Here is a 23785-nt window from a genome sequence, read left to right as displayed (position 1 = left end):
GCTTGTTAGATCTGCTATTTTTCAATAGCTAAAGCATAGCATAATGCCGACACCAAAAGGGGTTCCCAGAAGCAAAGATTTGTATTAAATATCATTCAAAAATGTCCAAACAGGCCTGGTAATCCAGCATGACGGCATGTCGCGGGTTCGAGTCCCGATCCCGACAATCTTTGCCGCATACAAGCTCATAACGCGCCACCCAGTGGCGCGCTATGAGCTTGTAGGTCTGCTATTTATGAAAAATCAAAGAACGACTGACATTTTTAGAATCTGATCTCAGGTCAGAATGGGTTAATCAGACCAGTGTGTGTCCAGTGGAAACCTCGTATGAATCTGATCTCAGTTCAGAATGGGTTAATGATTCCAACCTGCACACAGGCCACAAAGGGCGGGAAACACATGGTGCTCTTGTTGAGGAAAGCGTTCATGTCCGCCAGGAGCTCCGTCTTCCAAAGTCTCTCTCCGGCCTCCCGGTGGCCTTCCGACTCCCGCAGGATGCCAGCGAACAGAGAGCTGAACAGCTGCTTGGCTAGGATGGCGTCCCTCTGCCAAAAGGTGGGGGGGAGGGAGAGAATAATAATAATAAGTAAGACACGCAAACGCGGGAAGTGAACGCAGCTCGTAAATATTGTGGGTTTGTGGGGTTTTTTTGTGTTTTTTTGTAAGTTTTCTTTAAGTTTTTTTTTTTTTGTAATTTTTTTTAGTTTTATCTTTTTAAGTTTTTTTTAAGTTACGTTTTTTTTTTTAGTTAAGTTTTTGTGTGTGTGTGTTTTGTGTGTGATACAGCTGCGCCCTCTGGTGGCGGGCGGGTGGTGTTACAGCGTGATACACACAGACAAACAGACATGTTCTGCTAGGTCTCATCATTCGCAAAAATGAATAGCATTTTTATAGTGCTTTTCCAAGTGCTCAAAGCGCTTTACAATGGTTCATTCATTCATACATTGGGGAGGTGAATCGGCGAACAGTCGACGCCAGCGTCCTCACTTTCCCACATTCACACACCGACCGACTCATTGGAGGCAATGTATAGGGCAGTGTCTTGCCCAAGGACGGACACTTCGACATGTGGACAGGAGGAGGAGCCGGGATTCAAACCGCCGACCCACGGATCATTGGACGACCTGCTCTACCTCCTGAGCCACAGCCGCCCACGATCACGCCCAGAGAGGGAGTTCAATGACCACACGTTGGAATGAGAAACGCTGCAGAAATGAAAGGGTGCCTCAAGCCGTTTTGCTGCTCCTTGGATGTCATATAGGAAGGGAAGTGTGGTGGTGGGAATTGCATTTTTGATTTCCAACCTTTTTATTTTTTAATATATTCTAAATGGACTTTGACATAATGTTTGGAAGCAATTACCAGATTTGCTGAATGACTTGTCTGGGACAAGTGGGATGGGGGGATGGGACAGGGTTAGCAACTTATTACTTAAGTTGCTATTAAAATGCCTTGTGTCATATTCCATAGGTCTAATATTGCCTATCATTGTGTTATTAAACCCCTCTGGAGTCTCACATTTTGATTTAAAATGCCAATGTTGGTTATAGGTGGTATGAGCGGGGCCAACTTGGTACTGTAGCCTATAGGCCTACGGGATATTTCTCATGTTATTTTAACAGGCTTAAAAACACATCTTGCAGGAAAAAGAGACAGCTTTACAACAGAAGCCAACTATTATAGGGGACTATTATGGCATTTGAACACTGATGCCCACCAGTCACAATGTGGGACAGGGTCTCAATTTGTGGGACACCTGGAAAGTCTTCGAAATGAGGGACTGTCCCACGCAAAGGGGGACACCTGGTCAGCCTACGCCAAGGCAATACACCGTTTACAACACCAGTGACTGTCAATAAATACATTATTATATTGCGGAAGCACAGAGAAAGCCTCTGTGATCGGTGATCGATCGCACTGGAGATAGATATTCTGTAACTACTTGAAAAGTAAGGAAAAACAAAACAAAAAAATCGCTCGCAGGGGCCAAATAATGTATTAATTTACTCTGGCAGTAAACGAGTTAGCGCATACCGAGCCATACAGGTGAATACATTATTCGGCCCCTGGCAGCGATGAGGCGGGCTCCATAGACTCCTGTAATGGCGTTTATCTCTGAATTGAAGCTCAGATGAGGTGATATGATGTGAGGCACGATGTTAGGAGGTCCGGTTAGCAGATTAGCGTGTTGATCATGCTAGTGAAAGGTCAGATAGAGCAGGGGGTTCTCAACATTTTTGGCTGGGGACCCCCGGAAATGATTTGGCCATGTCTCGCGACACCCGGCCGCCCCGCCCCCTCCCCACCACCAATGCAAACTGACTGCAAAAATAAAATAGAGAAAATATATCATAAATTAATACTGAAACCAGATATAATCATTAAGGAAAGTTTATGCATGTGTACTATGTAAACTCTAAATTTCCATTTTCCAGCCATTGACTTGCAAAAAAAAAAAAAAAAATTGGGGTCCCCCCAAAATAATTTGGCGACCCCCTGAGGGGTCGCGACCCACGGGTTGAGAACCCCTGAGATAGAGCGACGGGAACAGCGTCGGTTAATACTTCCGGTTCAAGAGCCGCGTCCACAGGGTCCTCTTTTTGTAGTTTTTGCCTGGCACGGGTAAAAGGGGCGCCCAAGAACCGCCTGGCATTTAATGTGTTTTAATGCTGCCAGGCTAACCTGGGCCAGGGCCTGCACCGGGGCGATGGGGCCACTATAATAATAATAATAATATCTCAAACTTATATAGCGCTTTTCTGAGTACCCAAAGACGCTTTACATGGGGAGGCTTTACAGAGGTAACAACAAAATAAAAACAACTTTATTAGAAAAAAAGGAATAAAAACACCAAAAGCTAAAGAACATTAAAAGAAAAGGGTTAGCTATAGGGAAGGCAATATTGAAGAGGTGGGTCTTGAAAGTTTGGAGGGTGGGGGCATCTCCGAGTGCCTTAAATGGAGGGCAATCCACAGGGTTGGGGCAGCAAAGGCGAAAGCTCTGTCACCCCACGTGCAGAGTTTGGTTTTGGGGACGTCGACAGAGATGGGCAGTATTTGAAATACATGTATTTGAAATACGTATTTGAAATACTTTTTTGTATTTTGTAATTTGTATTTCGCTGGGATGGAAGAAATGAGATGTATTTTGTATCTAAATACTTTCAGATTGAGTATTTTCTGTATTTCAAATACATAAAATACTTTTTTTGTTTTAATGTAATTTTATTCTCAAATGGACATGTTAAACATTTACACTGCCTCAGGTTTAAACTGTAGGGTCAAAACACACGCACCCACCCATACACACAACACAACACAATGTGTGATGTCACTTTTATTCCGCCTTCTGATTAATCAATCAGATTGATTGATTGAAATATTTATTAACAGTTTGCAGAATTACAGTACATTTCAAGCACAAACTCAATACAAAGACTGTTAACTATGAGTAGACGACCCAATTAATCATTACACTTGTTTACAACAGGGTCCACCATGTTCAATTCATCAAAACATTTAGAGACGTACAAATACACACTTCTATTAGTTAAAGAACAGAACAGGAATTCATCATAAAGGAAGCAAAAAGGGAAAAGATACATAACAGTGAGGGGAAAAGGGGGGGGGGGATCAGATTTTACAGAGGCCAGTTTCGAATTGCAGCCGTCCGTAGGTGCCCTTTGAGAGCGGTTTTGAAGGAGTCAAGGGATTCACATGTCTTAATGACTGTTGGTAGGGCGTTCCACATTTTGGTGGCATAGGAGCGAAAATAATTTAGTCCCTTGTTTGTGCCGGATCTGGGTTGTACATGGTTTGTTGCACTCCCTCTGGTGGTGTGGGTGTGGACTTCGTTTACATTAAGGAAGTATTTAGACAGGTACATGGGTATCTTGGTGGTGTATCGAATCTTGTGGACCAGACCCATTGCAAGATTCTGTACTCTGTCGTCGACCATAAGCCATCCCAGCCTGTCAAAGTGGTCAGGGGTCACGGGGTGAGGTGGGTTCGGGGGGTGAGGCCAAGTAGGAGCCTGACCAGTTTGTTTTGGGAGGTCTGGAGCCTTGTTTTGAGGGCCTTTGAGGTGCTGTGGTACCAAGAGGTGCATGCATAGTCAAAGAAACCTTGTACGAAGCCTCCTGTTAAGGTCTTCAAGGTGATTTTGTTGACCAGTGAGGAGATCCTGTAAAGGAATCTTGTTCTTTGATTGACTTTTTTGATTACGTTGGTGGCCATTTTAACACTATATGCATGCACCTCTTGGTGCCACAGCACCTCAAAGGCCCTTAAAACAAGGCTCCAGACCTTCCAAAACAAACTGGTCAGGCTCCTACTTGGCCTCACCCCCCAAACCCACCTCACCCCTGCCCACTTTGACAGGCTGGGATGGCTTAGGGTCGACGACAGACTACAGCATCTTGCAATGGGTCTGGTCCACAAGATTCGATACACCACCAAGATACCCATGTACCTGTCTAAATACTTCCTTAATGTAAACAAAGTCCACACCCACAACACCAGAGGGAGTGCAACAAACCATGTACAACCCAGATTCGGCACAAACAAGGGACTAAATTATTTTCGCTCCTATGCCACCAAAATGCGGAACGCCCTACCAACAGTGATTAAGACATATGAATCCCTTGACTCCTTCAGAACCGCTCTCAAAGGGCACCTATACGGACGGCTGCAATTCGAAACTGGCCCCCGGAAAATCTGAATCCCCCCCCCCCCCCGACCCCCCCCCCTTTTTTTTCCCTCACTGTATATGTTTCTTTTCCCTTTTTGCTTCCTTTATGATGAATTCCTGTTCTGTTCTTTGACTAAATAGAAGTGTCTATTTGTACGTCTCTAAATGTTTTGATGAATTGAACATGCGGTGGACCCTGTTGTAAACAAGTGTAATGATTAATTGGGTCGTCCACTCACAGTTAACAGTCTTTGTATTGATTTTTTGCTTGAAATGTACTGTAATTCTGCAAACTGTTAGTGTTAATACATATTTCAATCAATCAATCAATCAATCAATCAATCAAAGCTTACACACTCAAATTGAACCACAAATGAGAGGCAGAGTAGGGCGGGCCTTCAGTTGTTGGAGACTAACCTCACAAGGCTCATATCTTCAAGTTCTTCTTAATAATCTTCAATGTATTAGACATTCTGACAGGTCATTCATTTAATATTTGGCAATCAATTATGAATTTACTTATCATTATACACATGTTCATGAAAATGTATTTTCATGTATTTTCAAAATACAAAATACGTATTTGTATCTCAAATACATTTCTCAGACCAGTATTTGTATTTTGTATTTAGATACATTTTTGACCCAGTATTTGTATTTTGTATCAAAATACATTTTCAATGTATTTTGCCCATCTCTGGACGTCGAGGAGGTTTGCACCACTAACCTGGGCCAGGGCCTGAAGCGGGGCGATGAGGCTGCTGTGAGGGATCTGGATGTCGGGGAAGTCTCCCACTCGGTAGCTACGGTACAGCGTGACCTGGGCCTCGTTCTTTAACCGCTGGTCAGCTTTATCTTCCTGTGGACACACACACACACACACACACACACAGTGACAAACCAATGCCGAGTTACACGGTGAGTGAGTTGGGCTGAGTATAGAACAGGGCTCTTCAACGTTTTTCTGCCCATGAAGGACCTCTTAGCTGAGAGAGAGGCGGAGAGAGATGGGACCAGGGCTAGCCCGGAAGTAGGAAGAGTTATTCTGCGTGAGTGTAGCCCATTGGGACAGCGGATCGTTGCCCCGAATACCTTTGTCTGTTTCTGTTTGGCGAGCTCTTTCCGAGCGAAGCTCATGCTGACTTTCTCCTGGTCCTTGAGGAAGCGGCGTCTCAGTCGCAGGATGTCCAAACGACGCTCGCTCTCAGCTTGACGGGGTCGACACAAAAAGGCGAGAGAATAGTTAAATTACAAACAGGTTCTTGATCTCTCAACGTCAAAGACACATTTGGCTAAAAGCACCACTGACTTTAATGAATTTCCAGAATATTTAACGAAAAAAGAGGGGACTCCCGGCACACACTGTCTTCAAATGCAGGGAAATGGTTTAATAGGGAACCAGCAACATTTTGGCCTAGATAGATACATTTTGGCCATTTGAAAATAGCCGATCTACAAGATCTGCTATTTTCAAAAGATTTTTAACAATTGACAAACTTAAAATGGGACATACTACAAAATGACTACGGTACTTTCACTTTTGGTACTTTAACCCATTCTGACCTGAGATCAGATTCATACGAGGTTTCCGCCGGACACACACTGGTCCTGATGAACCCATTCTGACCTGAGATCAGATTCTAAAAATGTCAGTCGTTCTTCGATTTTTCAAAAAATAGCAGACCTACAAGCTCGTATCGCGCCACTCGGTGGCGCGATATGAGCTTGTAGATCTGCTATTTTTCAATAGCTAAAGCATAACATGATGCCAACACCAAAATGGGTGCCCGGTCAGAATGGGTTAAGTACATTTTGATACCAACACTTGTGTACTATTATGCAGAAGGGAGTTCCAACCGCGCCTCTAAGCCTATGGCAGGCCAGTCTGGTGCATCTCAGAGGCCTCTAAGCCTATAGCAGGCCAGTCTGGTGCATCTCAGAGGCCTCTCAGCCTATGGCAGGCCAGTCTGGTGCATCTCAGAGGCCTCTAAGCCTATGGCAGGCCAGTCTGGTGCATCTCAGACCGCGTTTCCAGAACCAAGCGCAAAACGGTTTTGCGCTGCGGAGAGAAGAAGCTGTCTCCTCTGGAAAAGAAGCTCCACCTCTGCGGACGACTGCCGAGAAGAGCGTTTTCCGGGAATCTGGCCGTCGTGGCAGTCGTCCGCGGAAGTGGAGCTTCTTTTCCATCCACCAGCTGTCTAAAAACCCGGAAGAAGAAGCTGCGGACAGCCGAGAACGTGCGCGGCTCTTTTGATAGTGTGGCAGTACCCAGAGGCAGGACAGGTTACAGGAGGAAAGGAGGCACTGGAGTTTCGATGTTTCAGTTACTGTACATCTTCGTCAGGCTATGACCTGACGAAGACGTAACTGAAACATCGTTGTCGCTTTATTACTTGCACCCCGTTAATAAATTAAGGGCCTAAATTGTCTTTTCTCATGTACTTTTGTACTTTCACTCTTACCTTTGAGTACTTCTACATTGCAAGCATTGATACTTTTACCTTAAGTAAAATAATGTGAGTACTTTTTCCACCACTGGCCGGTCTCTTATCTTCTCAGAGAAGCGTTTACCTCTACTGCGACTGTCCCCCTCGTCCGCGGGCGCGGCGAGGCGCCGGGTGCCAAAGCCTTCCCCCGTGGGCCTCCTCATGGCCGCCGCCTGCCTCTCCGACTTCATGCCGAACACCAGCAGCGAGGAGACGGACTCGGAGGAGGAGGAGGGCGTGTACTCCGCCAGGGTGTCCACGCTGCTGCCCGTCAGCCAGTTGTATGCAGAACGTCGACCACCTGGGAGGGGAGAAAGGGAACCCGTTAACAGAGATGGCGACTCGAGTTAAAGACCCGAGTGGCCACAAATGAGACTCGGACTCGCCCTTCAAAGACTCCCAGACTCGACTTTGACTCGAGCTCAATGACTCTCGATGGCTCGTGGACAATCGACGAGCCGACGCACAGTGCATAGACTCCATATTTGGGCATGCCTGACAAAGAACTCCATATTATATGGGCATAAAAAGGACAGACATAATATCTGGGTGGGGCATGCATTTACAACTTGCATCGTTCCACGTAAGCCAGCGCCCAACGGGCACCGCTCCAGTATTGTGTGTATTTTGTTGAGTGTTGGTGAACTCCAGGAAGGCCTAACCTGCTCCTTGTGTCTGGGTGAACTCCAGATAGGCCTAACCTGCTCCTTGTGTCTGGGTGAACTCCAGGAAGGCCTAACCTGCTCCTTGTGTCTGAGTGAACTCCAGATAGGCCTAACCTGCTCCTTGTGTCTGGGTGAACTCCAGGGGAGGCCTAACCTGCTCCTTGTGTCTGGGTGAACTCCAGGGAGGCCTAACCTGCTCCTTGTGTCTGGGTGAACTCCAGATAGGCCTAACCTGCTCCTTGTGTCTGGGTGAACTCCAGATAGGCCTAACCTGCTCCTTGTGTCTGGGTGAACTCCAGGGAAGGCCTAACCTGCTCCTTGTGTCTGGGTGAACTCCAGGAAGGCCTAACCTGCTCCTTGTGTCTGGGTGAACTCCAGGGAAGGCCTAACCTGCTCCTTGTGTCTGGGTGAACTCCAGATAGGCCTAACCTGCTCCTTGTGTCTGGGTGAACTCCAGGGAGGCCTAACCTGCTCCTTGTGTCTGGGTGAACTCCAGGGAGGCCTAACCTGCTCCTTGTGTCTGGGTGAACTCCAGGGAGGCCTAACCTGCTCCTTGTGTCTGGGTGAACTCCAGGAAGGCCTAACCTGCTCCTTGTGTCTGGGTGAACTCCAGGAAGGCCTAACCTGCTCCTTGTGTCTGGGTGAACTCCAGGAAGGCCTAACCTGCTCCTTGTGTCTGGGTGAACTCCAGATAGGCCTAACCTGCTCCTTGTGTCTGGGTGAACTCCAGATAGGCCTAACCTGCTCCTTGTGTCTGGGTGAACTCCAGGAAGGCCTAACCTGCTCCTTGTGTCTGGGTGAACTCCAGGAAGGCCTAACCTGCTCCATGTGTCTGGGTGAACTCCAGGGAGGCCTAACCTGCTCCTTGTGTCTGGGTGAACTCCAGATAGGCCTAACCTGCTCCTTGTGTCTGGGTGAACTCCAGGGAGGCCTAACCTGCTCCTTGTGTCTGGGTGAACTCCAGGGAGGCCTGCGTGGCACGTAGCTGTCCCGCCGCCATGCCGGGCTGCAGGGAGGCGCTCCCGGCCGTGCTCCCTGAGGCGCCCTGAGACGACGAGGCCTGGGTCTCCACGAACATGGGGGTCATCACTGTGCTCCGGAGACGCCAGTTGGCGTCGATCACATAGTCCTGTGTGAATGCATGGAGAGCAAGTGTTGGTTTCGTTTTAGTCATATTTTAGTCATCTGGAATGCTTTAGTGTTTAGTTTTAGTCAACTAAATGTCATAAGATTTTAGTCGACTGAATCTACAGTTGTTTTTTGTCGATAAAAATGCTTGAAATAGCAGATCTACAAGCTCGTAGATCGGCTATTTTCATTGCCTTTTATTTATACTGGATCTCTCTTCCACTAGTCCCTAACATTTTAGTCTAGTTTTTATTTGTCGACGAAATTGTCAATATATTTAGTCTTAGTCATCATAGCTTAGTTTCCATTTAGTTTTCATCAGTGAAAAAAGGTGGTCGACGGACACTTCTCGTCATAGTTTTAGTCGACGAAATCAACACTGATGGGGAAAGAGGCCAGCTACACACACACACAGTGATAATAATTATGACCCGCTATGTTTGAATGGGGCGGACGGTAGCTGTATTTATATGATGTGTAATATAATTGTCCGCTCATATTGTATGTCCGTGGTAAAAAAAATAGGTGGCATTCACAACCAGAACGCTGTACTGTGATTAAAACAAATCACAGCTGCGTATTGTCGGAAAGTGCGCTTTGTTTGAAGGCTCATTTGAATTCTGGTGCTGGATCAAACAATCTCTCACTCTCACTCACACTCACACTCACACACACACACACACACACACACACACACACACACACACACACACACACACACACACACACACACACACACACACACACACACACACACACACACACACACACACACACACACACACACACACACACACACACACACACACACACACGTTGGAGTAAACACAGTTCGGAGACGGAGAGGGCATATTTTATACGCGGCGCAATGTTGATAAGACGGAATCTCCAGTGCATGGGGACTTTCTTCATCTCGTTTAAATATAAATATCCTACTTCAAAATGAAACACATAGCTCAGCATGATCTATAAACTATAGCTAACATGGCATTATGCATAATAACTTTATATGGCGATCAGATCAACTATGGCAGTACATTTTGTAAACCACTGTAATTCATAATTTTGTGCTCACGTTACCGCTGTGCCTCCGCAATGCTCCCAAAAGAACAGGCGCGCACGCACACACACGCGCGCGCACACGCACAGACACGCGCGCGTGCACGCATGCACACGGGCACACGCTGTGGTCGATACAGCGCAGTGTGAACGCAAACACAGCAAATTAAATATGCACGAATGACGTAACTGATGTAACTCCGCGCAACAATCGCATCGAGTCCACCGAAGTGGAGGTTAGAACGCGACCTTCATTCTGACAAAAGAAAATGTCTACCACAACGAGCCAGCATGGCCATGAATGACCCCCTGATTATCATTACTACTAACTAAGCCCACCCGATCCCCAACGGACGGACCTGGAAGGTGCATTCGGACAGCGGGTACTCGAACATGCTGCGCGCGTAGTCGGGACTCTGGCTGGTGGTCTCCAGCAGCAGGTCGGTGGCCAGGCTGAGGAAGCTCCTCTCGATGTGACAGGAGTAGAGCGAGTGGAGCACCTCCAGCATGCGCTCCAGCGTGGCCGAGGGCAGCCGCTTCTCCTGGCTCCAGAAGTTACGCACGTACAGCCTGGGAGGGAGAGAGACAGAGAGAGAGAGAGAGAGAGAGAGAGAGAGGAGAACGAGAGACCAGAGCCATAGAGAAACCCATTTTGACCTGAGATCAGATTCTACATCCTGACAGTTTTCTGAAAAAGTTTCTATGTCAGTCGTTCTTTGAATTTTCAAAAAATAGCAGACCTACAAGCTGGAGCCGGATGATATGCTTACGTCATGTTGTAGGCAATGGTTTGCCTACAACAAACAGGAAGAACAGGCGGCGACAACTTCCTTTTCCCTCTCAATAAAAGCTCTCGCTTACGAGAGCTTTTATTGAGAGGGAAAAGGAAGTTGCCGCCGCCTGTTCATCCTGTCTGGCGACTACAGAACAATACTACAACATGACGTAACCACATCATCCGGCCCCAGCCCGGATCATACGGACTTTTGAAACAGAGACCAGGCTTTCCTCCGAGGCGGTGGAAAGCCTGGTGATGCGAGGTTAGTATGAAGTGACTTAAATTACTGACCATTACTGCGTCGAAAGTATCAACAAAAGTAAAAGTAAAAATGTCAAATATCACATATATGAACAAGGAAAACATTGTGAAAATAGCCGATCTACAAGAAAAATATTAATAAAACATGGCTACTCACTGCAGGCCTTGGTTTTCATCGGTCAGTCCCTGAATGAGGGTGTCTTTGGCTGTGTTCAACACCTCCACCGATGTACTGTCATTCATGCTCTCGGTGTCACTGGGAAACAAACGCTTAAATACTTTAATGCTGTCATTCATGCTCTCTGTATCACTGGAAAACAAAACAAAACTTAAATACTGTACTTTAGCAACAAAGACAATTTCAATCTAAATCTTTCCTGGCTAAATTAACATTGCATTATAACCAAGACTAAAAATACTAAAAGACAAAGGTTTTTCAGAAGACTGAGAAGAGTGATGTGTTATTCAAAAGACTAATGCCTCTTTTAGATGGCGACCATCTCCAGATAAAACGTCAAAGTCCCGTTGCGTTCTCATTTTTTATTTTATTATTTATTTGATTACCCTTTAGCATGTGCTAAAGGGCTTAAATTCACATTTAGAATTCTTTTCAGATGTCTTTGGCTGTGTTCAACACCTCCACCGATGTACTGTCATCCATGCTCTGTCATTCATTTACACGAGAATGCACACTTTATGAAAACGCTATAATGTCGCTAGGTGGCGGTAACGGGCTGCCAAATAGACCAGTCGCCCACGTTATGCACAAGAAGAAGAGCCAGCTCCCCCTTCACGCAACAGGCAGCACAGAGCATAAAGGCAGAGCGCGCCACGGGATGGATATACATTTTATAATAGATTAGGCTACATAAACGAAGGCTTGTTCAGGAACTCCATTATATCATACATGGATCTGCATCAACGTAATAAACATATGCGCTGTGAGCCAACGTGAACCATGCTGTCATACGTTTTGCGGATTCACCGTTTTGCCTGTTTACATGGAGAAGGGATAAAAACGGCGTTCTCAAAGATTTCCACTCTGGGAGGTGGTTTCACTTCCTCCTGAAAACACCGTTCTCGTCTAAAGGGACCACAGCAGACGATACTTTATTGTGCCGTTTTCTACGAACACCATTCTCGTGTAAAGACCACCTAAGACTACATCAAAGGGGTGTTTGTTTACCTGTAGTTATCCTGGATCCACATGAGGACGTGGTACATCCTCTCCCTGCAGAGCGGCGAGGGGTGGGAGGTGAACGCCGCCACCGCTCCCAGGACCTCCCGGAGCTGCACGGGGGTGAGCAGGGCCAGGATCTTATGGACGATGTCCAGACACACTCTCTGCCGGGTCTCGTCCCTGTAGACGACGGGGCAAACAAACATAAATAAAATTAGGAAAGAAAGAAATCACCCGGTGCCTCATCTCGTGTGAGCCGACATCATGGATGAAGCACCTTTATGCTAAGAGTCCTGTGCATCCACTTCGAACGTTATCAACCGATAATCACCAGTATGCTCCTTATCGGAACTTTCAATGGAGGCGACATTTACACACACTGCCTACAGTGAGTAGGGGACTAGGGAACGCCGAAGCAAAAACATTGTGAAACTGTGCTATACAACAACTTTGCTTTATGTTTACTTTGTGGCCGGTTAACCCATTTTGGGCGGGAACCCCTTTTGGTGTTTTAAGCATTATGTTATACTTTAGCTATTGAAAGATAGCAGATCTACAAGCTCATAGCGCGCCACAGAGTTTTCATTTTTAACTCAAATCTTTGCTTCTTGGGGGGTCCCTGGAACAACATATTTTCAGATGGGGGTCGGCGGACAATTACAGATAGTTTTTGGGGACCTCGACATGAATTGAGAACCACTGATACAGAAACATGAGGTTTATCAGAAAAAAATCACACCTGTGTGAACTGAGTGGTGCCACTCCCTCCCTCCCCCCCCCCCCACCTCACTCTCTCTCTCATTGGCAGGCAACAGTGCAGCACTATCCCTCTCTCTGTTTCTGGCACACCATCGCCCCTACTGGTACTCATTATACTGGTGCTCATTAACGTCACATAGGTTAACCACACATAGGTGAACACGGACATTGCTGTTCCTTGGAGTGGTTGCACCACCAAAAAATATATATATTTTTTTAATTTCGACGTCAGGCCAAAGAGTTTAGGGTTAGGGTCAGTAATAGGGTTAGAAGTCGGACAGTGCTCCAAACGTGACGCCGGACAATGGACTGGCAACGACGTCAACATGTAAGGAAATGTCCGATACTGGCTCCACACGTCTTGATAAGGGGCTGATGACGGAGATTAAATCATCCGATAACATCCCGCAATCCGCTGACCTGTGAGCCAGCATCTGGATGAAGCCCTTGGTGCTGAGCGTCAGGTAGATGTCGGGGATGACCTCTGCGCGGCTCAGAACACACTCCAGGCAGTGGGTCTTCAGCACGCCGTGCATCTTGGGCAGCAGGTAGAACACCGAATTCACAAAGCTGGAGAAAAAGAAAAAAAAAACACACATAAAAATGTAGGATACTCATGGAATGAAGCAAAATAAAATCTCAATACTTTATTTTTTATCAAAGTTTTTTTAATGATTTTTTTCAATAAAGCATACAAAATTAACATGACTTACACAAAATAAAAATACAAGAAAAAAACAAATGAATTGTGATGCTTTAGGCCAGGGGTGCCCGCACTTTTTTGACTTGAGAGGCACTACTTTGAAACAAAACAAAAAATATTATATCATTGCTGAAAATAGTTAAAACATGTACCTGAAGGGGCTTTGGAATAGCGGCGCTGGTGTTATGTACATAAGACAAACGCACTTGGAATGGGAAATAAGAGGGCGGAAATGGAATTGGTACCGTTTTGTTTTGTCTAACTTTGTAATGCATCTGACGTTTGTGCGCAACACTCTTGAAAACAAAGTACCGGTATTGCATTGTGGGTTTGAGCTGACAGGCCCCATTTGATGTTAATCAATAAGGTCAACTTAAAGGACAACTTTAGTTTTTTTCAACCAAGGTTCATGTTTTAGGTTGTTATGAGAGAAAGTAAAAGATGAGTGTTCATTTTTTTTATTTGCTTCTTTCTTTCTTTTTAGGGATTTTAGCTGTTTTTGACATTACAAGAAATTACATCTGGCCACAAAAGATCACAGGATCTACTGAATGTGAAGGTAGCCTACTGGGGGAAGCACTGTGTGTCATTTGCCAGTTTGACACATTAATTAATTACACATTAATTCAAGTGGCAGATCACAATCTACCTTTTGGGCAGCCCTGCTTTAGGCCAACCAGCTGAAGAAATCATGACATTTCTGAGACCATTCATGTTTCTGGAAGATGCTACTAAACTTGTACTCAGTTGTTGTTGGATCACTTGAAATACTCTTTAACCTAAAAATAACTAATGACCGGAAATAGCCAGTCTACAAGCTCACAACACATCGCGCTGCGACGTGTTGTGAGCTTGTAGATCTGCTTTTTCCCCCCGTGCGCATCATGCTTTCACAGAAGACACAGCTTGGCTTCTATGGAATCCAAATGGCTGAAATCATTTCCAACTGCGATTAGGGGCGATTGTGTAAATGATTGTGACAGGCCTGCCTCCCCGCATATTGTAATTGTAAATGGCGTTCCTTACTGAGTATACAACTACTACTTAGTTTTAACGTACCGGTCCATGAACGGAGGGAAGTGCTTGGAAACTTTGCTCAGGCAAACGATGAACTTGTCATCGAGGTCACCCCTTTTCTTCAAATCCACTAGCTTGCCCGAAGCCAGATTGAGAAGTGCCTGGGGATCCTAAAAAAAAAGACAATTTGGAGAAAAACAAAAGATTCTAGTCAGTCAAATCTAGGCATGTAACGATTCACTCAACTCACGATACGATTCGTATCACAATATGAGGTTCACGATACGATTTTTCACGATATTAAAACATATATATATTTTAAAGAAAAATTACAGTTTTTTTTAATTTTATATAATTTATCTTCCCCCCTGAGATTTTTTATTTAACTACATTGCAAAAGAAGTAGCATTACTTTTGACAGTGCAGAAACATAATTGCCTTCCTTGATGAGCATCAACGACCATCACCTGGGCACAGTCACAGACCCACACAGCTCCCCTCTACAGTGCTCTACTACTGAAAGTGACAATCATTCCTCTCCAAAAGCACTTGAATATGATGGAATATGACTAGATTGTTTTATTTCAATGAATCGATTCATATCGTCGGGATTAATATCGATATATATCGATATACGATATATCGTTACATGCCTAGTCAAATCAACACGATGCTAATGTATTCAACGGTATAAAACCAAACAAAAGGCTCCTACTTGACTGTTGTCGGTCATGGCTTTAAGGATGAGGCCAACGACCTCTGCAGCTGCAGCGTAGATCTCTTTGTACCTCGTGAAGCCCATGTTGTTGGTGAGAGACTTCATGTAGCTGAAAAACACAACAGAAATTATGGCGTTTCACTAAATGGATTTACTTTTAGCTACTTTAAATATGACCCGACTCGTAGTCATGTATGTCATGGTAATCTTGTCTACATTATTTAATATTTAAAGGGATAGTTCAGATTTTTTTAACTTAAGCTGTATGAAATAATTGTCATTAATACAGTGGTTGCAACTGTATTAATTGATTGCCCGAATCCTGTGGTGGGAGTTCTGCTCTGGTTTTGGTGAAATATTAAGTAGTTCCGGTCATTTTGTGGGGGGCACAGGGGGCCACGCATTAAAATTACATTAATCCACAAAACTAACGTAATTTGTATTGTTCACCTATTTCTAAAATATTAGTGCAACTTTCGTTCATTTTTTACCCCTCTATTACACGGAACTATGTTTTTTGTGTCCATATCACTACGCCCAAAAAAATGTTCCATGTGATAAAGGGTGTCAAAGTTGAACGAAGGTTGCGCTAATATTTTAGAAATAGGTCAACAATACAAATTACGTTCATTTTGTGAATAAATGTACTTTTACTGCATGGCCCCCCCACAAAATGACCGGACCTACTTAATATTGACCAAAACCAGAGCAGAACTCCCACCACAGGTCTCGAGCAATCAATTGATACAGTTGCAACCACTATATTAATGGCAAGTTAAAAAAATCTGAACTATCCCTTTAACCATCTTAGAGCCGCATGTAGTGACCAGACCAGAAGATGGAGCGCTCTGGCCATGTATACAGGTGATTAGGCAGATATCTCGTGTTGTGTTTAAACTTTATAGACAGTTGCGTCCTCCCCTCCCAAACAAGCACTTAAGGCTCATACATAGTCTGGATTTTCGGTGGTTAGGTGACCACCGAACTACAACATGACGTCACGAGCCGCGGTGAAGAGCAAACCACCGCCACCGCTCCAGCCCTTCTCTCTGTCTTTACTCACCACCGCTCAAGGTTATTTCAGCTCCGGTGGTCAGCTCACCACCGCAGCGGTGGTCACCTCGCCACCGACTATGAATAGGCCTTTAGCCCATTCGGGGCAACCTGAAAGCAAACTCCACCTCCCTGAAAGTTGTAATTCGCTGCCAGGGCAAGGTGGGGCAACCCTTTTAGTGTTGCAACGTCTGTCATTACCTGTCGTATTCGATTCCACACGAGGCATCGTAAGGCGGGAGGCCGTTGGCCAGGATGATGCCGAGCAGCTGAAGTCCTACAGAGTTGTCTTTGCTGTTGGGGTCGGTGCCAGAGAAGCGATCGTATATCACTCTGCATATGGAGCACAACCACAACATAAATGATGATGATAATGATGATGATAATGATGATGATGATGATAGCAATTAGGGCTGTCACGATTACACAAATAATTGCGATTAACGATTTCATTGTAAAAATAAACGTTTTAGGCATCGTGATAAAAAAAGTGCACAGGGCAGATATGAAAAATAATTGAAATATACAATATAAAAATATACAATATAAGAAATCAGTGGCATTTTTATAAATGCTATAGGTCAATATTGCGGAAATAGCTTATCTTACATTATCATTGTGTGTTAATACTTAATTAAATTAATCAAAACGATGTTTACGGATTGATAGATCGATGTAACCCACCTTTTGGTGTTTTAAGCATTTTGTTATACTTTAGCTATTATAGCAGATCTACAAGCTCGTAGCACGGCACTCGGTCTGCTATTTTTATAAATCCTGAAAATATGGTGCAAATCATTGAATATATATTGTTTCAAAGCGAACGTTTTTAACTCAAATCTTTGCTTCTAGGGGGGGGGGTCCCCTGGAGGAACAACATATTTTCATATATTTCATTTAATTTCGTTTTAATTTATACGATATGCGATCCAAGAAGCGTTCATATTTTGCGGGAGAGACGGATGAGGAGCAGAAATGAAGCGCCAGTATATCGCTAAGTCAACGGTAAGCTAATTTTAGTGCAGAGCGTAGCATACGGTAGCCGAAAGGCAAACTGACAAAAAAAATTAAGGAAAAAGTTCAGAATATTCTTATCTCGCCCGGTATCATTGAGGATGCGCTAGGACGTCCTATGTACGTCGGTTGGGACCCCTATGACGTGTGGCAACGTCCTATGTACGGAATCGGTTAATGTGAAGCCTATATATGTATGGCCATTTCCACTGAAATATATGCCTTTTTACCTGTAAGGAACATGCAGACAGTCCTTCCAGCATTCCACCAGTGTGCGAGTGATCTCCAGGTTGTGGCGGAACACGGCCCTCTTTGCGTCAAAGATGTTCGTCATCAGAAACTCCAGCAGTCGGTTGGCCAGCACCTCATCTCTGATGTTCCCCTGAAAACGTGTCAAATCGAGTGCCAAAGTGACTTGGCAAAGTGAATTTAATGTAGTTTAACGTTGTTTAATACAATCAGATAGGACTTTTCTGTGTGGATGTCAAGGCCAGAAAAGTAGTTTTTTACCACTCAGTATAGGCATTCCCGCATAACTTCCTGGTATGATGATGATGATGTCACGCGCATACCCTTTATTCATTTCAAAGTAAAACAAAGTAAAAAATACCCATCAAGTAAAATTAAGCGGATTATGCTTAAACAATAAAAACAAGGCTATTTTCTTTTTTTTTCCCTCTACATTTTTATCCCACGATTTTGCAACCCATTTTTTCACCCAGTGTCAATTATTTAATGTAATCCTGGTCGTTACACTTCCTCTGCCAACCTGGGGAGGGCAGCGGACTGACCTCATGCTTCCTTCTATGCACCAGTCCCTTTGCCCTCAATCAGGCGCCCCGGCTGGCCAGGGGGAGGTAGTTTAGAGACCAGGATTACTGCATGTTTTTTGTGAGGGTATACCTACCCTAGGGGACACGGGGAGAACATGCAAACTCCACCACACAGAAAGGCCCTTTCGCCAACCCAGTGCTCGGGTATGGGCACTGATGACGAAGGAGAGAACACGCAGCGGGGAATCAAACCCAGGACCTTCTAGCTGTGCACTATCGACTGTGCCACCGTGCCCCTCAAAGTCACAAAGCCATTTTCTGATGTGTGTAAATGTGACACAGTATAGAGAGTATGCACATGCATGATTTTCCCATCAGGACACGCCCCCCTCATCTAGACTGAGTGGCAAAACATTGAGCAGCATGGAGTGTTGGAGTTTGAAAGCGCTCGTTGGAAATCACTCAACCGTCCTGCGTATACCACCCGTTTCTAAATGTCACATAAGGCAGGAGGCAGCAAAATGTTGTGTTATTGAAAACAAGCACTTCCAAACTCTGGCATTTCTTGACAGAAAGTAGCTCGTAACGTTTCTATAGTGGATATTTATGAAACAAAACTGCAGATAGAAAGAGGAGACGCGGCGTGTTTCCTCCTCCGCGTCATCAGTGCCCATACCCGAAGGCGGGGTTGGCGAAAGGGCCTTTCTGTTTGGAGTTTGCATGTTCTCCCCGTGTCCCCTAGGGTAGGTACCCTCACAAAAAACATGCAGTAATCCTGGTCACTAAACTGCCTCCCCCTGGCCAGCCGGGGCGCCTGATGGAGGGGAAAGGAACTGGTTAGAATAACGTGTTCCTTCCACGCGCTACGTCCAACCAGGGAAACACCCCCCTGTCAGTTGTAAAGGAGCAACTTGGACACTCAGGCATGAAGGAAGCATGAGTTCAAGTCCGTTGCTCTCCCCAGGTTGGCGGAGGGTGTGTAGAGCCCAGGATCACATTAGATGATTGACACAGGGGTGAAAGATGGGTTACAAAATCGTGGGATAAAAAATATAAAAAGAAAAAAAAAGAAAGAGGATAATTCAAGCTTTTCGTACAGCTGCAATGTTGGTGAGTTTAACATTGTGTAATGCAATCAGACAGGACTTTTCTGTTTGGATGAATGGGCTGTCAAGGCCAGAAAGTATAGTTTTTTGCCACTCAGTCACATAACTTCCAGGTACGATGATGTCACTTGCATACCCTAGTCTATTGATTGTAAAAATGTGAAATGCGTGAACCTTGGGGCTGGCCGTGCTCGTCCAGGAGAGAAGCGTCACCACGATGTCCACCACCATGAAATGGATGCCCGTTCCTCCGTTGTTCCCACAGACCACCAGCTGTAGCAGCGGGCCCAGCCACAGCTTGGCGTACGGCCGGAACACCTGCCAACAAACACCCACGTGTACAATTTAGGCATTTAGCAGACCTTCATGTTATGATGACGAAACCGGAAATCAACACATGCTGTGGGCTGCTATAGGTCTTCTGGGAAATTGAGGCCAATGCAAATGAACGGGGTACAACGACTCATGGAGGAGGGTCTTGTGGTGCGGTCTTGTGGCGCACCAAGATGGCGGGTGGTGCGATCGTTCATAACAAACGGACGAACCTTTTTTCGCCGGATTTTCACGGATCAAAAGCCCAAATACTTATACTCGGCAGCGTAGAATATTTGATTAAAATGCGGATAAAGTGTAGTAGAACTGTTAATCATCCTTGCCATCTGGGTTTTATTTCTCGCCAAGACATCCCCAGACGTCATGGGCCTCCTATGGGTGTAATTCTAAAGACGTGTGGGGACATGTTGGGCACAAAAAGTGTTAAAACGCTGACGAAGTTGAGGCGTTTAAGACAGGATATGCAACAGAAAAATACCTGTTATAATTGTTTTGTCATGTTAAATGACAATTTCACTCAGAGTTGTATGAATTGTCCCATTATGAGCAAGCTAGATTTGACCTCCACATTACATTTACCTCCTCAGCGTTGATGATCAACTTTGAGATGAAAAGTCGGACATTCAGCGGTGTGGCTGGATTGGCTAGTTTGCCGTGTAGAAACTTCATCCACCCTGGGAGCTCACTGGGCGTACTTCCCTGTTCAACAACGTGGAAAAGGACAAACGTTTAACCCATTCTGACCTGAGATCAGATTCTAAAAATGTCTTCTACATCCTGACAGTTTTCTGAAAAAGCTATGTTTCTAAAGAGCACCGAAGTCCTGACGTAACTCTCTCATCCCTTCGATTCCCCTGGTTCGCAGAAGTAATTTCTCTATGGAGAATAACATGGGCTCATCTTAATATCGTCTACTATAAGCGTTGTGGTCCAAAAATAAACAAGCTGTCTCTGCATTATTGTCAGGGAGGTGTCTCTGTATCGTTTGCAACAGTCAGTAGTATGTTATGTAGACAGCACTATAATTGTATTGTATATATATGATACAGTCTGCTTCTAGCGAAAATGTAACTAATTCAGTAGCACGTTTTCTCTCAGTCAGTTGATTCTTCATAATCCATATGAGTGAAGCGGCCGGGATTCTTTTTCAAACACAGATCTAAAATCCCCCTATGGGGATTACAATGCAAATAAAAAGTACATGAACCTGTGGATTTGCGCCCTCTACCGATATTGACGTCAGACTTCGGTGCTCTATGTCAGTCGTTATTATGAGATTTAAAAAAAAAATCACCAAATTACTGACTGGAGTTGAATTCGCATTTGACATTAAATGTTACTTTTCAGCCATAAACTTGGGAGTGTGTCTGCAGTTCTGACCGCAACGGGGAGTTTGTTCCACAGTTTGGGAGCCAGGAGAGAGAAGAGTCTGAGACGAGTGAAGCATTGTCCCAGGTGTTTTAGGAAAGTGAGGAGAGTCTGGGACCTGTGTAGCGTTGTCCAGGGTGTTTTATGGAAGGGAGAAGAGTCTGGGACGTGTAGCGTTGTCCAGGGTGTTTTATGGAAGGGAGAAGAGTCTGGGACGTGTAGCGTTGTCCAGCGTGTTTTATGGAAGGGAGAAGAGTCTGGGACGTGTGGAGCGTTGTCCCAGGTGGGTGAAACGAGGGGAGAAGAGTCTGGGACGTGTGGAGCCTTGTCCCGGGTGTTTTAGAGAAGGGAGAAGAGTCTAGAACACATGGCACGTTGTCCAGGATGTTTTAGGGAAGGGAGAGAAGTCTAAGGCCTGACTCACACCTTCACAACAGATTGATGTATGGCTGATGCATGGGACTTGTTTACTGATGCAAGCTCGCAATGCATTTCCAATGGGAGTCACATGGTTTGACACAACATTTGTGTTGTATGAGGGGGGAGGGGGGCAGTCGAAACACAGCCGAAAGCCGTGCAACACAAAATGTTGTGTCAAACCACGTGACTTCCATTGGAAATGCATTGGGGCGGCCATGACACTTACCCTTTATTGTTTACATCTAGCATGCATCAATGTTGTATGCTAGATCGAAAGGTGTGAGTGAAGCCTAAGACGTGTGGAGCTTGACCCGCTCTACTTTTTCCGGTCCAATCAGAACTGAGCTGCCCTACTATGTGTCCAATCACAACTGACCTGTTCAACTTTGGGAGTGATGTTGTTCCTGTGCATGTGACCAATCAGAGTGGTCATGGCGGCCATGCACTCGTGCTGGTTGAGTTCGTCCATCTCCAGGTCCAGAGATGCATCCTGGGAAGGACCGCTGTCCAGCACCTCCTGGGACGGACAGACGCACGCACGCACACACGCACGCACACGCACACACACGCACACACACGCACGCACAAAACGGAACAAATCACGAGTGAAAGAGAATATACAAGTAGTGTTGATTTCTCCAACAAAAACTATGACGAAAAAAAGACTAAATATATTGACAATTCTGTCAACAAAATAATAAAAAAATAGACTACAATGTTTGGGAGGGACTAGTGGTCGAGAAGAGAATGACCCAGTAGAACTAAAAAAACAAGTCATTTTATGTTTGGTTGAAGGCTGAAAATGACAGATCTAGCTTGAAGATCAGATATTTTCAGCAAGCGCAAATATCAGCCATCAACCCATTGATGCCGAGTGCAAAGCAGGGAGTCATTGGGTCCCATTTTCTTTTGTATGACCCCGGCGGGGGATCGAACCACCGACCTCCCAGTTTTCTGGGTGGACACTCTATAACCCTGTCTGGTCTGTCTGTCTGTCTTACTGGCTTGGCAGCGGCGGCGGTGGCTGCGCGGTGGACTCGTCTGTCAGGACGCTGGGAGGAGCTGAAGGAGAAGCTCTGGACGCCCGTGGAGAAGTCGAACTGACTCATCTCCTCGCTGAGGCTGCTGTCGGCCATGTAGGACTGGGAGGACAGGTAGACTGGCTCCACTGCATGCATGCGCACACGCACACGCACACGCACACGCACACGCACACACACACACACACACACACACACACACACACACACACACACACACACACACACACACACACAGGGAATTAACACAATATACCAGACCAGATTCTACAAATGTCTTGTCTGACAGTTTTTTGAAAAATAACTATGTTTCTATGTCAGTGGTTCTCAAACTATTTCATGTCAAGAACCCCAAAAATTGGTAAATGGCCGCCGGGCCACCATCTGAAAATATGTTGTTTCAGGGACCCTCAGAAGCAAAGATTTTAACTTAAGTTAAAATCGTTCACAAAGAATATATACTACTAATGAAGGCTCTGTTCCATTCTGGTCAAACAGAGTCAGGGTGCTGCTATTACGCGTGTTGGCTCCATGGAGTTATACAGGATAGAGTGCGGCCAGCCGAAGTTGCTCAGTGGCGTTTCGAAGCAACCGGAAGAACGCTCTACTTCCGCATTTGCGGAGGTGCAAATGCTAGGGCTCAATGCTAAACGTAAACCTGAAAGGTTACTGCAGCTTGGTTCCATTTGTACACTCTCAGAGTAATGGGTGTCCTTAATTTAAAAATAAAAATATATATATATATATATACACACACACACACAAGCTGAGGAACATGCTGTCAATCATACCTCCATTCTCCTCGCTCACTTCCTTTCTGATCATGACGTATCTCTTCTTTCTCTCCAGGGCAACCTGACAACAAAGTAATGCGTTACTTTCATTCAGCATTCATTAACGCATTAAGACCTGACAAGAGATTCTACAAAATGTCTCTGGAAAAACCTATATGTTCCTATGTCAGTGGTCAAACTGTTTCATGTCAAGGACCTTTTTACATACCTCAACCTCAATTGGAAAGTTGTACATCCGTCCAACATCAATCAGATTTTCCAAAATGTACTGGTTCTGGGGGAAAAAAAGATAAGAAAAGCAAGAGTAATGTAAACCAGTGGATTTAAAACGCTTTGTGACACTCCAATGGTAAAGTCAAACTGTATTCATAGCGAAATTCATAGGCAATCTAAAAGCTAGAAATATGTGACCGCATAATAATTTGTTTAAAAATCCATGTC

General features: G+C 45.1%; 1 protein-coding gene across 1 annotated transcript in view; it reads right to left on the bottom strand.

Annotated features, from left to right (window-relative positions):
* The window catches only part of prkdc (protein kinase, DNA-activated, catalytic subunit), a gene marked incomplete at its 3' end in the record, with an annotated part of 128474 nt that overhangs the window by 34618 nt on the left and 70071 nt on the right, over window positions 1-23785 (bottom strand). The window contains exons 45-63 of the mRNA XM_083778143.1: window positions 23553-23618; window positions 23342-23405; window positions 22512-22678; window positions 21887-22027; window positions 20302-20421; window positions 19564-19707; window positions 17741-17892; window positions 16698-16829; window positions 15441-15552; window positions 14768-14895; window positions 13426-13575; window positions 12253-12426; window positions 11224-11322; window positions 10387-10597; window positions 8777-8969; window positions 7261-7476; window positions 5782-5897; window positions 5417-5548; window positions 369-545 (exon numbers count right to left, since the gene is read on the bottom strand). Of these exons, the coding sequence (XP_083634269.1) occupies window positions 369-545; window positions 5417-5548; window positions 5782-5897; window positions 7261-7476; window positions 8777-8969; window positions 10387-10597; window positions 11224-11322; window positions 12253-12426; window positions 13426-13575; window positions 14768-14895; window positions 15441-15552; window positions 16698-16829; window positions 17741-17892; window positions 19564-19707; window positions 20302-20421; window positions 21887-22027; window positions 22512-22678; window positions 23342-23405; window positions 23553-23618 (2694 nt within the window). The remainder of the gene's footprint in view (window positions 1-368; window positions 546-5416; window positions 5549-5781; window positions 5898-7260; window positions 7477-8776; window positions 8970-10386; window positions 10598-11223; window positions 11323-12252; window positions 12427-13425; window positions 13576-14767; window positions 14896-15440; window positions 15553-16697; window positions 16830-17740; window positions 17893-19563; window positions 19708-20301; window positions 20422-21886; window positions 22028-22511; window positions 22679-23341; window positions 23406-23552; window positions 23619-23785) is intronic.

Source organism: Protomyctophum parallelum, assembly GCF_964188405.1.
Source record: "Protomyctophum parallelum genome assembly, chromosome: 12".
Lineage (NCBI taxonomy): Eukaryota > Metazoa > Chordata > Actinopteri > Myctophiformes > Myctophidae > Protomyctophum > Protomyctophum parallelum.
Note: the sequence above shows the minus strand (reverse complement) of the source record. Positions and strands in the feature narration are given on the sequence as shown.